Below are 12,874 nucleotides of genomic sequence, written 5' to 3'. Positions count from 1 at the left end.
GAAAGATCTGAATGGTTTTAAAGCCATTGGTGTCATGCCTTCTTGTTTGAAAGTGTCATGGGCTCAGCTTGATGAGGGCCAGGGCATTGCTAAGACGCTTCAGACACACAATGCCAAATATCACAAAGTTTGCAGAACCTACTGCAGTAACTCTCGCCTGAGAAGGTTCACTGAAAAAGAGGATTCTAGTGACCAAAACTCACCTAAGAAACTACGGTCCAGTTTTGCAGTTTTACAGTCGTGTCTTGGAGATCAGGCGATTCATGGCACGAGCACACGTCAAACAGTTTGTCCAGGATGGAGTTGTGCTGCCCACAAACATCCGTAGTGGGGTCTTCGTGACCTTTGATGTAGACAACTTGGATAGCAGCAACCAAGGTAACTTCTCCCATGATGAGTTGCATGGGACAGCAATCAGCGTGACAAACCACCTGTCTTGGGACAACCAAGGAGTACAGCGACCCTCTATCGAGCTGGATCCTACAGACACTACTGTACCACAACTTCCTGAATCCTACACAGTGGTTCAGCCAGCTGAATTCTCAAGCAATGATTTGCATGTACCATGTACTCCAGATCTCAATTCTCGGCCATCTCATAATCTGCTACATGGAGCCAAATTCAAGGATGAGTCCTGGATGGCACATGTGTCCACAGTGCTGAAACAGGACACATTGCCAGAAGGTGAAGTCATCACCTGGTCAGGCTACAACTCCCGACTCATGAGTGATGACTCTGTGAAGCCTAAGGCATTGATAGGGGTTCTACCTCTGTTCCCTGACAAAGCAGCCACACCTTCTATGATGAAACATGCAATGCATCTCACAATGCAAGGCACAGAGGCCCTCAACCCTGGTCAAACTCCTGTGCTTGGTGGTGACCAGCCTCTGCATGCCATCGCTAAGCAGCTGCAGTGGTCATTCCCTGACACAATGGGGGAAGATAAGCTGGTCCTGATGATGGGCGCTCTACACATAGAGGACAAAATGCACCAGATGATTGGTAAGTTGCTGCGGGACTCTGGGTGGAGCAACATTCTTACTCAGGCCCAGGTCCTCACATCTGGCCGTGCCCAGTCTGTGCTTCATGAGCATCATATAAAGCGCACTCGCTATGCTCACCAGGTCTCTGTCATGGGTCTGTATCTCCTCAGACAGAAGTCATACTCCAAAATACTGCTCTGGTGTTGAGGGACCACCTGAGTCTCTAGAGATCTGGGCTCAAAGGTCCAGAACTCACAATCCCATGTTCATGTTCTGGTCTACCATCGTGGACCTGGAGCTCCTAATGTGCCGCTTCATCCTTTCTCTCCGTGAGGGAGACTTCCTGCTGTATGTGCAGGTCTGTGATGAGCTGTGCTCCTGGTTCCATGTGATGGACCACACAAACTATGCTCGTTGGCTACCAGTGCATGTGCGGGATATGGTCCAGTTGCCTGAGAAGCACCCACAGTTGTATGCTGAGTTTCTCAAGGGGAACTTTGTTGTCCAGAGGTCACCTCACAAGTTCAGCCTCATTGGCAAGGACCAATCACATGAGCAGTCAAACAAGAACCTTCAGGCCCATGGTGGTGCAGTTGGTCTGTATGAAAACCCTGAGGCCCTCACTCTTTTCATGCTAGCAGGTCCCGACTGCTCTCGATGTATCGAGGAGTTTGAGGCTGTGTTGGACACTGCAAGCTCACGCACTACCCATCACGAAGAAGCAAGTGCTTTGCAGACCAAGTACAAGAAAGATGTTCTGTCATTTGTGGAGATAGCTGAACAGCTAGGTAATCCCTTTGCCAATGGCCATGAGCTTGTGGCTCTACACACACAGGAGGTCATGAAAGATGAAGTTGTTGCATCGCTTGCCCAGCTTCATAACCTTGGAAAAGATCTGCATGCCAAGTTTGTAACACAGACTCTAGACCAGGACACTTTGCCAATAACAAACACTCTCAAACGCCAAAATGTCCTCACATTTGCCAATCGCCCTGTTACCACCAAAAAGGGAGGCACATCAGGCAGTGCTCAGAGAAACTCTTCCCTCATAACCAAGCTTTTCCTGTCCTTGCAGTCTCGACCTGATGCAGACATGGAAGAGTTCTTCCGGTATGAGAATCAGAGAGAACCACCTAGTCTCTCAAACTAAGGATCACTCAGGTCTGGCAAAAAGTCGGACATTCTAGAGCACCTAAAGGCACCCACTGGTCGCTCAGCTGCAGCCAAAGCAGCCACAGTTGTGGTACTTGACATGGCAGCTGTTGTTCACATGGTGTGGCCGACCTCAGCACACACATTCACTGATTATGTGTCACAGCATTTGGTGCCATTTGTGGAGTCACAGGTAACTCCAACTGTCACATGGGTAGATGCTGTCTGGGACACCTACCCAGAGGACAACCTCAAAACCCTGACACACCATCGTCGTGGCTTAGGCCCATGTACCAGGATTGGGGATGGCCAGACCCGTATTCCAAAGAAGGACTGGAACACTGGGTTCCTCAAGAATACTGACAACAAGAGGGAACTGTTCCCCTTCCTGAGTGCACAGCTTGTAAAGCAGGATCTGGGTGGGAGACTTCTCCTCAGCACCAACAAGGAGAGTGTTCTCTCCAACAAACAACATGACGCGTCTGGTCTTCAGCCATGTAACCACACTGAGGCTGATACCAGAATACTGCTCCATCTTGCCCATGCAGCACAGCAGCGCCACCAGGTTGCCTTGGTGCGCACAGTCGACAGTGATGTGGTCATCCTGGCCATTCACTTCTTTTCATCACTTGGGCTGTCCCAGTTGTGGGTCTGTCTCGGCAGTGGGAAGAAGATGCGTGACATTCCTATCCACACTCTCTCTGCCCAGCTGGGACCATCAACGTGCCTGGCACTGCCACTATTCCACGCGGTCACAGGCTGTGACACTGTGTCACACTTCCTGGGATGTGGTAAGAAGTCAGCCTGGTCAGCCTGGCAGAGCACAGCAGGACTGACGGACACCCTTGTTGCCCTCACCAGTGAACCCCAAGAGCTCAGCCCACAGTCCCAGCACATGCGCACTCTAGAGCGCTTTGTTGTAGTCATGAACAGCAAGGGCTGTGGTCTGGAAAGAGTCAATGAGGCTAGGCTTCGACTCTTCACAAGTGGGAAGAAGACACTAGAGGCCTTACCACCAACACAAGCTGCTCTATATCAACACATCCGCAGAGCAATGCTGCAGGCCAGCTTCTTCTGGAGTCAGGCAACGTCTGTTTACCAGGACATCCCTGACTTCCATGACTGGGGGTGGCACAAGGACAGCAGTGGTGGGTGGTTGCCCTTCTGGACAACCCTTGAGGACAGCAGCAAGGCCTGTTCCATCCTTTTGCAGTGTGGCTGTGCGAAGTCATGCACAGGAAACTGCAAGTGCTGCAGAGCTGGCGTTCGTTGCACAATTTTGTGCAAATGCGAAGGTGGATGTGTGAACAATGAGAATTCATGAATCAGTGTGACACCAGTCACAGCACGTGATATGATTGATACATTTATTGATTGATTGATTTACTATTAATATATGTGAATTAATTAATTAATATTAACATAGTGCTTAATGGTTATTAGCCTGATTTTGTTGATCAATAAAGGATACCTTGATCTCTTGGTTTTACTTGTTTTACTTCCTGATTTATGACTTTAAGTGTCAAAGTTATGCAAAATTTATTATAATATTCACCGGCGGCCATATTGGATTTTCCAATTTGGCGATCCCTGTCAAGGCTACTGTCAAACAGACATCAGATTTAGAATCAGTGAGGTCCAAAACCCTAGAAAAGTGCTTTTAATTGTAATTATGTGACTTTTGGTTGGCTAGTAACGGAAAAGTCAGTTTTTGAGTGGCGGCCATTTTGAAGTGTCAAATATGGCGCTCCCATTGAGAATTGGCTTTGGCTCCCGGCAGATTTGAATTCAGCAGGTCACAAACTACAAGTGTGCCAAGTTTCATGCTTGTAGACAAATTTGCACAATCCCCCCTTAAAATCCCCCTAACAGACCAGACTAGGTGGTATCTGGTCAAATCTGTTTCTGGTGTTTGTTCCCCCTCCATCCCCTCCCTTACCTCAAACGGCTACACAGCTAACTCCGCACGTGAAAAAGCCGAATGCTTCAACTCTGTGTTTGCCTCAAAATCTTGTGTCCCAAACCCGTCTTTCTCTGTACCCACCGTACCCAGTCGTACCCAGCTGCTCCTGGACTCTGTGTCCTTTCCTCCTGACAAGGTGGAGAAGTCTCTGTCAAACCTCGACTCTGATTCTGCAACTGGACCAGATGGCATCAGCCCACAGGTCCTAAATTCCTGCTCTGCCAGTCTAACTCACCCTCGATCTGTTCTCTTCAACCTCTCTTTTGCTCAAGGTCATGTGCCATCTCTTGGAAATCAGCCAACATTACCGCTTTACACAAAAAAGGTGCAAAAAGAGATCCTTGCAACTACAGACCAATCAGCCTGCTCCCAATAATCAGTAAGGTCATGGAATCAATCATCGCTTCTGACATCAAATCCTTTCTTTTCTCCAATGGCTTGATCTCGGATTTGGATTCAGACCAGGTCATTCTACTCTGGACATGCTGCTTCTGTTGTCTCAACCATGGATGGAGGTGCTCAATGCCAAACAAGAAATCAGAGGTGTGTCCCTTGACATATCACGTGCCGTCGATACGGTCTGTCACCCCGCTCTGCTCACCAAACTCGCCTCTTATGGTATCCATGGAAATCTCCACGCATGGCTTGCGGACTTCATCTCTGGTTGTAGGCAACGTGTGGCCCTGAATGGATTTCTCGCATCTCCCCTTCCTGTTCTGGCTGGAGTTCCCCAAAGTAGTGTTCTTGGCCCTGTGCTATTTCTGGTCTTCATCAATGATCTCTCTGACTCTCTGGAAAATCCTCTATCTCTTTGCTGATGAATCCATTCTCTGCCGCTCCATTCCTCATCCCTCAGATCGGCAGTCTGCAGCCTTATCACTCTCTGCAGACCTGGACAAAATCACAGACTGGTCAAACAAGTGGACCATGTCTTTCAATCCTGACAAATCTCACACTCTCACTATGTCTCTCCGAAAAGACCGACTGGACAACCCTCCAATCTACTTTCTCAACAATCCTCTTCAAGAAGTTCTGTTACTCAAGCTTTTGGGTGTCACAATCTGCCATGATCTTTCCTGGGAAAACCACATTTCCAAGCTGGCCTCCAAAGCCAGTCGCTGACTTGGCATCCTCTGTCGTGCGAAGTGCTTTCTTGGCACACCTGGGCTCCTCACCACATACAAGGCTTTCATCCGCAGCTCAATGGAATACTGTTCTCCCCTCTGGGCCGGTGCTCCTGCCTCACAACTAGCTCGGCTTCACGCTGTTGAAACCAAAGCTTTCAGAATTATTGGAATGTCCCACGATGAAGCTAACACCGAGGGCATTTCACTCACTCACCGCAGGCAGGTATGTGGTCTTTCTGTCTTCCACCAACTCCTCTCTGGCCTTGCTACCCCAGCTCTCTCTGTGCTCTGTCCTCCAAATATTCCGACAGATCGCACAAGATCTGTCAGCAACCCTCTTATGGTTAAACTGCCAAAATCAAGACTCTCTGCTCACCTTCACTCCTTCATTCCTCTTTTCTCCCACCTCTGGAGCAAACTCCCTCACTCTCTTCAATCGCACTCCTCTGTCCAGGTCTTTGAAACAGCTGTTCACCACCATCTCTTATCTTCCCCCATCCAAAACCTTGATCTTTTCTACCCCCGTTAATTCACCCCAGATCCACTTTTTTGAAATACCTACTTCTTTCCTGGAAGTCCTAGCAGTGTCCATGTGTTTTTTTTTTTAACTCTCCCACACCCCACCCCTCCCTCCCCATGCCTCCTCCCCCCAAGCCCCCTCCCTCCCATAGATCTCCCGATGTCCCTGCAAGTCTCCATTTTGTTCCCCCGCTCCCTTTATCATATGTTTCATGTGTCAGTTTGTCTTTTTTGTGATCAATATGTTAGCTCTTAAACGAGCCTCGCCCTTGTGTACATATAAAACACACACACACACACACACACACACACACACACACACACACACACACACACACACACACACACACACACACACACACACACACACACACACACACACACACACACACACACACACACACAGTCAGTCAGAGTAACGTGGGCGAGCAGTCAAAAGCCGGGTGTGTTTGCCGCCCAAAATTGCTTAGGAGACCATTGGTGCGGACACCGTGGAGCGCTCAGAGTTGGTGCTGCTCTTGGGGGTTCATCCTGGTCCACCCACCTCAGGAAAGAGCGCTTTGGTGGTTGCGGATTCTGTGAAACCTTTTCCTTTGTTGATCTGGTCCTCGATGAGTCCAATGTCGAGCGGAATCAAAATCGCTCGGGATGGTGGAGCGGGTTGACCGTATTCACATGTCAAAGGACCCTCAAACAGGGCCCCTTCCTCGTATAATTATCAAACGCAACTCGCATCATTTATATTTATCACCTGAGGTGTTACGTCACGTCCGGGATTAGTATTTGAGAAATAAAAAAAAAGAGGACAAACGTGACGAGGGCCCAAGGCTGCTGATTTAAATCCAGGCTGTTGAAATCAGGTATGGACACCGTTAGCATTTCACGACGACAACGACGAAGAAAAATAATGAATACGATGATGAAAAGTACTTAAAGAGGGAGAAGAAGCCGTCACCAGAAGTTTCCGCTTTGCGGGATCATAGCGGAAGCGTCCGCGCTCGCGTGCTCCCAGCGGCGGAAGTGCCTGAAGATGACAATAATAATAATAATGGTAATGATGAAGAAGAAGCCGTTCACCGGAAGTTCCATCCTCGCGGGATCATAGCGGAAGTGTCCCCGCTCGCGTGCTCCCAGCGGCGGAAGTGCCCGACGCCATGTCGCGGCTCGGCCGCTGAGGCTGAGGCTGGAGCTTGGCGGCTCCATGTCGCGAACTCCGCAGCAATTGAAAGACTCCCTGCTCGCTGCCATCGATAAAGATGCCAAGGTCGGTTTGGGGCGCAGATTGCGCACGTTTGCGGAACTCGTTCCGGGGGATCACCGACCGCTTCACGTTCGCGACGTCTCATCTCTGGGGGCTTCGTGGCGCCATCCGCCGCTCCTCTCACTAGCTGAGTACGGGCTCTCATGGGGCCTAATGTGTCATTTTCACGTTGTGATATGACGAAGTGAACTATAGAATGTAACGACGTCACGACGGGGTTTCATTATCACTAATCTGCAAGTTGTGAAGCTACGGAATGGACTTTCCTCGAGTTACAGTGTAATTACGTGATGACGTGTGACGAGGTTCCATTATCACTAATTTTCACGTTGTCAAGCGACGTAGTACACATTCCTCGAGTTAGTGTATCGACGTGATGACGAGGTTCCATTATCACTAATCTGCAAGTTGTGAAGCGACAGATTGAACTTTCCTCGAGTTAGTGCAACGACGTGACTAGGTTCCATTATCACTAATCTGCAAGTTGTGAAGCGACAAAGCGAACTTTCCTCGAGTTGGTGCAACGACGTGATGAGGTTCCATTATCACTAATCTGCAAGTTGTGAAGCGACAGAGTGAACTTTCCTCGAGTTAGTGCAACGACGTGACGAGGTTCCATTATCACTAATCTGCAAGTTGTGAAGCGACAGAGTGAACTTTCCTCGAGTTAGTGCAACGACGTGACTAGGTTCCATTATCACTAATCTGCAAGTTGTGAAGCGACAAAGCGAACTTTCCTCGAGTTGGTGCAACGACGTGATGAGGTTCCATTATCACTAATCTGCAAGTTGTGAAGCGACAGAGTGAACTTTCCTCGAGTTAGTGCAACGACGTGACGAGGTTCCATTATCACTAATCTGCAAGTTGTGAAGCGACAAAGCGAACTTTCCTCGAGTTGGTGCAACGACGTGATGAGGTTCCATTATCACTAATCTGCAAGTTGTGAAGCGACAGAGCGAACTTTCCTCGAGTTGGTGCAACGACGTGATGAGGTTCCATTATCACTAATCTGCAAGTTGTGAAGCGACAGAGTGAACTTTCCTCGAGTTAGTGCAACGACGTGACTAGGTTCCATTATCACTAATCTGCAAGTTGTGAAGCGACAAAGCGAACTTTCCTCGAGTTGGTGCAACGACGTGATGAGGTTCCATTATCACTAATCTGCAAGTTGTGAAGCGACAGAGTGAACTTTCCTCGAGTTAGTGCAACGACGTGACGAGGTTCCATTATCACTAATCTGCAAGTTGTGAAGCGACAAAGCGAACTTTCCTCGAGTTAGTGCAACGACGTGATGAGGTTCCATTATCACTAATTTTCATGTTGTGAAGCGATGGAATGAATTTTCCTCGAGTTAGTGTGATGACGTGATGGCGTGATGAGGTTCCATTATCACTAATCTGCATGTTGTGAAGCAGCAGAGTGAACTTTCCTCGAGTTAGACAGTGTAACGACATGATGACGAGGTGCCATTATCACTAATTTTCATGTTGTGAAGCGACAAAGCGAACTTTCCTCGAGTTAGTGCAACGACGTGATGAGGTTCCATTATCACTAATTTTCATGTTGTGAAGCGATGGAATGAATTTTCCTCGAGTTAGTGTGATGACGTGATGACGTGATGACATGATGACGAGGTTCCATTATCACTAATCTGCATGTTGTGAAGCGGCAGAGTGAACTTTCCTCGAGTTAGTGCAACGACGTGATGAGGTTCCATTCTCACTAATCTGCAAGTTGTGAAGCGGCAGAGCGAACTTTCCTCGAATTAGTGCAACGACGTGATGACGAGGTTCCATTAATATCACTAATTTTCAAGTTGTGAAGTGACAAAGCGAACTTTCCTCGAGTTAGTGTAACGACATGATGACGAGGTTCCATTATCACTAATTTTCATGTTGTGAAGCGATGGAATGAATTTTCCTCGAGTTAGTGTGATGATGTGATGACATGATGAGGTTCCATTATCACTAATCTGCATGTTGTGAAGCGGTCGAGTGAACTTTCCTCGAGTTACAGACAGTGTAACGACATGATGACGAGGTGCCATTATCACTAATTTTCATGTTATGGCTGCTTGAAGCGACAGAGCAAACTTTCCTCGAGTTAGTGTAACGACGTGATGACGAGGTTCCATTATCACTAATTTTCATGTTGTGAAGCGACGGAGTGAACTTTCCTCCAGTTAGTGTAATGACGTGATGACGAGGTTCCATTATCACAAATTTTCACGTTGTCAGGCGACGGAGTGAACTTTTTTTTTTGTTTGTTTTTGTATACAAGATCGATGCTCGTGAAAGAGCTAACATTAATCACACAAAAGTCAAACCGACACATAAAACACAATAAGGGGAGCGGTAGACAGGATGGGGAGAGGGGGTTGGACACAAAACAACATTAGAGAGCAGTTACATCGAGAGAAACGGAGGAGGAAGAGGAAGAGGGCCTGGGGGGAGGTGGGAGAGATATAAAACACCAACACTGCAGGGACTTCCAGGAAAGAACTTGGAATTTCAAAAAAAGTGTATGGGGTGAATTAGCGGGGGTAGAAAAGATCAAGGTCTTGGATGGGGGAAGATAATAGATGGTGGTGAACATTGAACAACTGTTTTAAAGAACTGGAGGGAGGTGTTGGATTGAAGGGAGTGCGGGAGTTTGTTCCAGAGGTGGGAGAAAAGGTGAATGAAAGAGTGAAGGTGAGCAGAGAGCCTAGATTTTGGCAGTTTAACAATAAGAGGGTTGCTGGCAGATCTTGTGCGACCTGTAGGAATATTTGGGGAACAGAGCACAGAGAGAGCTGGGGGAGCAGGGCTGGAGAGGAGTCGGTAGAAGACAGAAAGACCACCAACCTGCCTGCGGTGAGTGAGTGAAAGGCCCTCGGAGTTGGCTTCATCGCAGGAGATTCCAATGATTCTGAAAGCTTTGGCTTACACAGCATGAAGCCGAGCTAGGTGTGAGGCAGCAACTTTCGCGACATGCTGCCATTGAGCTGCGGATGAAAGCCTTGTATGTGGTGAGGAGCTCAGGTGTGCCAAGGAAGGACTTCGCACGACGGAGGATGCCCAGTCGGCGACTGGCTTTGGAGGCCAGATTGGAAATGTGGTTTTCCCAAGAAAAGATCATGGCAGATAGTGAGACCTAAAAGCTTGAGTGACATAACTTCTTGGAGACTATTGTTGAGAAAGTAAATGGGAGGGTTTTCTAGTCGGTCTTTTCGGAGAGACATAGTAAGAGTGTGAGATTTGTCAGGATTGAAAGACATGTTCCACTTGTTTGACCAGTCTGTGATTTTGTCCAGGTCTGCAGAGAGTGAGGAGGCTGCAGGCTGCCGATCTGAGGGATGAGGAATGGAGCAGCAGAGAGTGGAGTCATCAGCAAAGAGATAGAGAGGATTTTCCAGAGAGTCAGAGAGATCATTGATGAAGACCAGAAAAAGCACAGGGCCCAGAACACTACCTTGGGGAACTCCAGCCAGAACAGGAAGGAGCGATGAGAGAAATCCATTCAGGGCCACACGTTGACTATGACCAGAGAGGAAGTCCGCAAGCCAAGCGTGGAGATTTCCATGGATACCATAGGAGGAGAGTTTGTTAAGCATAGCTGGGTGCCAGACCATGTCGAAGGCACGTGATATGTCGAGGGAGACGGCTCTGATTTCCTGTTTGGCATTGAGTATCTCCATCCATTGTTGAGACAGCAGAAGCAACATGTCCAGAGTAGAATTACCTGGTCTGAATCCAAATTGATGATCTCAGATCAAGCTATTGGAGAAGAGGAAGGATTTGATATCCGAAGCAATGATGGATTCCATGACTTTGCTGATAATTGGGAGCAGGCTGATTGGTCTGTAGTTGCAAGGATCTGTTTTTGCACATTTTTTGTGTAAAGCGGTAATGTTTGCTGATTTCCAAGATGCTGGCAGATGACCTTGAGCAAAAGAGAGGGTGAAAAGAACAGTCTAGAGAGGGTGAGATTGAGCGGCAGAGCAGGATTTTAGGACCCGTGGGCTGATGCCGTCTGGTCCAGTTGCAGAATCGGAGTCGAGGTTTGACAAAAACTTCTCCACCTTGTCAAGAGAGAAGGACACAGAGTCCAGGAGCAGTTGGGTTCGATTGGGTAAGGTGGGAACAGAGAGAGATGGGTTTGGGACACAAGATTTTGAGGCAAATACAGAGTTGAGGCATTCGGCTTTGTCACGTGCGGTGTCAACTGTGTAGCCATTTGAGGTGACGGAGGGGATTGAGGGGGAACAGACACCAGAAACGGATTTGACCAGACGCCACCGGGATTTAGAGGAAGGAGACGGGTTTGATTGTTCATTCTTGAGTGTGGAGAGATAGTGCTTTCTGGCACTCCTGAGGGTAGACACACACTTGCTCCGAGCTTGGTGGAAGGAACTGAGATTGCCTTCAGTTGGATTTGCCTTCCAAGAGGCAAAGGCAAGTTGTTTCAGGGCAACTGCCTCACCACAAGATTCAGTGTACCATGGACGGGAGGAAGGGTAAGACAACTGAAGACTAGATGGGATAAATCTGTGCATGAGAGAGGGCAGTTTGCTTTGTAAGAATTCCCAGGAAGAATTGATGTCAGAGGCAGGAGAGATGGGAGACCAGTCCAGATGATTGATGGCTGCTTGCAGCCCGTGCCAGTCGGCCTGAGTGAAATGCCAGACTCGTCGATGCTGAGGACGCTCTCTGAGAATGGCCAGAGAGATGTCCACTTTAACAAGCACATGATCAGAAGAACCGATTGGAGCAGAAGAAGAGCAGCAGACATTTGCAGGGAAGTTTGTCATAACCAAGTCTAGAAGAGAAGATACTCCATTGACCGAGATCCCGGTCGGGAACTTGACAGATTGTGTCGGGCCCAATGAGTCACAGAAGTCCTTTGCTGAGGTGCCATGGCTGGTGAGAGAGGAACCCACACCCAGCCAGCTGGCATGATGACAGTTGAAGTCGCCACATATGAGGAAGAGAGAGTTGGTATGAGTTGATTTTCAGTTGGTCCATGTTGTCAGACAGCGACATGTAAATGGAGTCATCACTGTTTGGAGGATGGTACAGAACACGTATGAACAAAAGGTGGGAGCGGAGAGGAAGCCGTAGCCAGAGGTACTCCTGGGGGTGGGGTGGAGAGAGGGCAGTGCAAGGAGAGTGAGGAAGAGTTTTTGATAAAGATAGCAACCCCACCACCAGGACGAGGCTCAGGTCTATCATACCGGAGGAGGGAGTAACCAGGAAGAGATATTAAGGAATCGGAGACATCTTGAAGGAGGAAAGTTTCTGTTCAGCAGATCAAGTCTGGATTGTCAGAAGCAACCTGAATGGAGAGATCAATCAGGTTTGAGCGAAGGCCCCGGATGTTTGAGGTCCATATCGTTAATGAGGAGAGAGGGGGAGCATCGGGTGCAGGAGAGGGGAGGGGAGGGGTGGGGTAGGGGCAGATGAAGGATGGGTGGGGGAGGTAGGAAGAGCAGTTAATAGTGTGTCAGAGATTACAGAAGAGTTAGAAGAAAGGGAAGGATGAGGACGAAAGGTTTGATGGTGATGGGATGAGACACAGTGAGGGGTTCTTTGAGGGTTGGCAGAGGAAAGAAGAAGGTTGGGGGAGGTGGAGGTATGAGATAGAAGGGAGTCGAAGTGGGGAGGAGGCAACTTTGAGAAGGAGGGGGGAGAATTGGAGAGGGATGGTCGGGGGGGAGTTTTGAAGGGGAGGGGTTAGGTGGGAGTTTAGGAGGGGAGGGGCAAGGGGGGAGTTTCGGAGGGGAGGGGCAAGGGGGGAGATTTGGAGGGGAGGGGCAATGGGGGAGATTTGGAGGGGAGGGGCAAGGGGGGAGATTTGGAGGGGAGGGGCAAGGGGGTAGATTTGGAGG

The 12,874-nt window shown here is 48.7% G+C and overlaps 2 protein-coding genes across 8 annotated transcripts in view; one reads left to right on the top strand and one right to left on the bottom strand.

The window, feature by feature from the left end:
- Positions 1-6,770, bottom strand: part of CDC37 (cell division cycle 37, HSP90 cochaperone) — a 74,804-nt gene extending 68,034 nt beyond the window's left edge. For 2 of the 5 annotated variants that reach the window (XM_068099753.2, XM_078771605.1), the window contains exon 1: positions 6,289-6,522. The gene's annotated coding sequence lies outside the window, so the exon portion shown is untranslated. Of the gene's footprint in view, positions 1-6,288; positions 6,523-6,674 lie in introns of those variants that run through there. The other 3 variants (XM_078771606.1, XM_068099754.2, XM_068099755.2) reach the window with 3 other exon arrangements.
- Positions 6,771-6,847: 77 nt separating this feature from the next.
- The window catches only part of MED26 (mediator complex subunit 26), a 31,969-nt gene continuing 25,942 nt past the window's right edge, over positions 6,848-12,874 (top strand). The window contains exon 1 of one of the 3 annotated variants that reach the window (XM_068099747.2): positions 6,848-7,008. In XM_068099747.2, coding sequence (XP_067955848.1) covers positions 6,946-7,008 — 63 coding nt within the window. In that variant the 5' untranslated portion in view covers positions 6,848-6,945. Of the gene's footprint in view, positions 7,137-12,874 lie in introns of all 3 variants that reach the window. The other 2 variants (XM_068099748.2, XM_068099750.2) reach the window with 2 other exon arrangements.

This window comes from Myxine glutinosa, chromosome 2 (genome assembly GCF_964187855.1).
Source record: "Myxine glutinosa chromosome 2, kmMyxGlut1.1, whole genome shotgun sequence".
Classification (NCBI taxonomy): domain Eukaryota; kingdom Metazoa; phylum Chordata; class Myxini; order Myxiniformes; family Myxinidae; genus Myxine; species Myxine glutinosa.
This window is presented reverse-complemented; position numbering and strand designations above follow the sequence as displayed.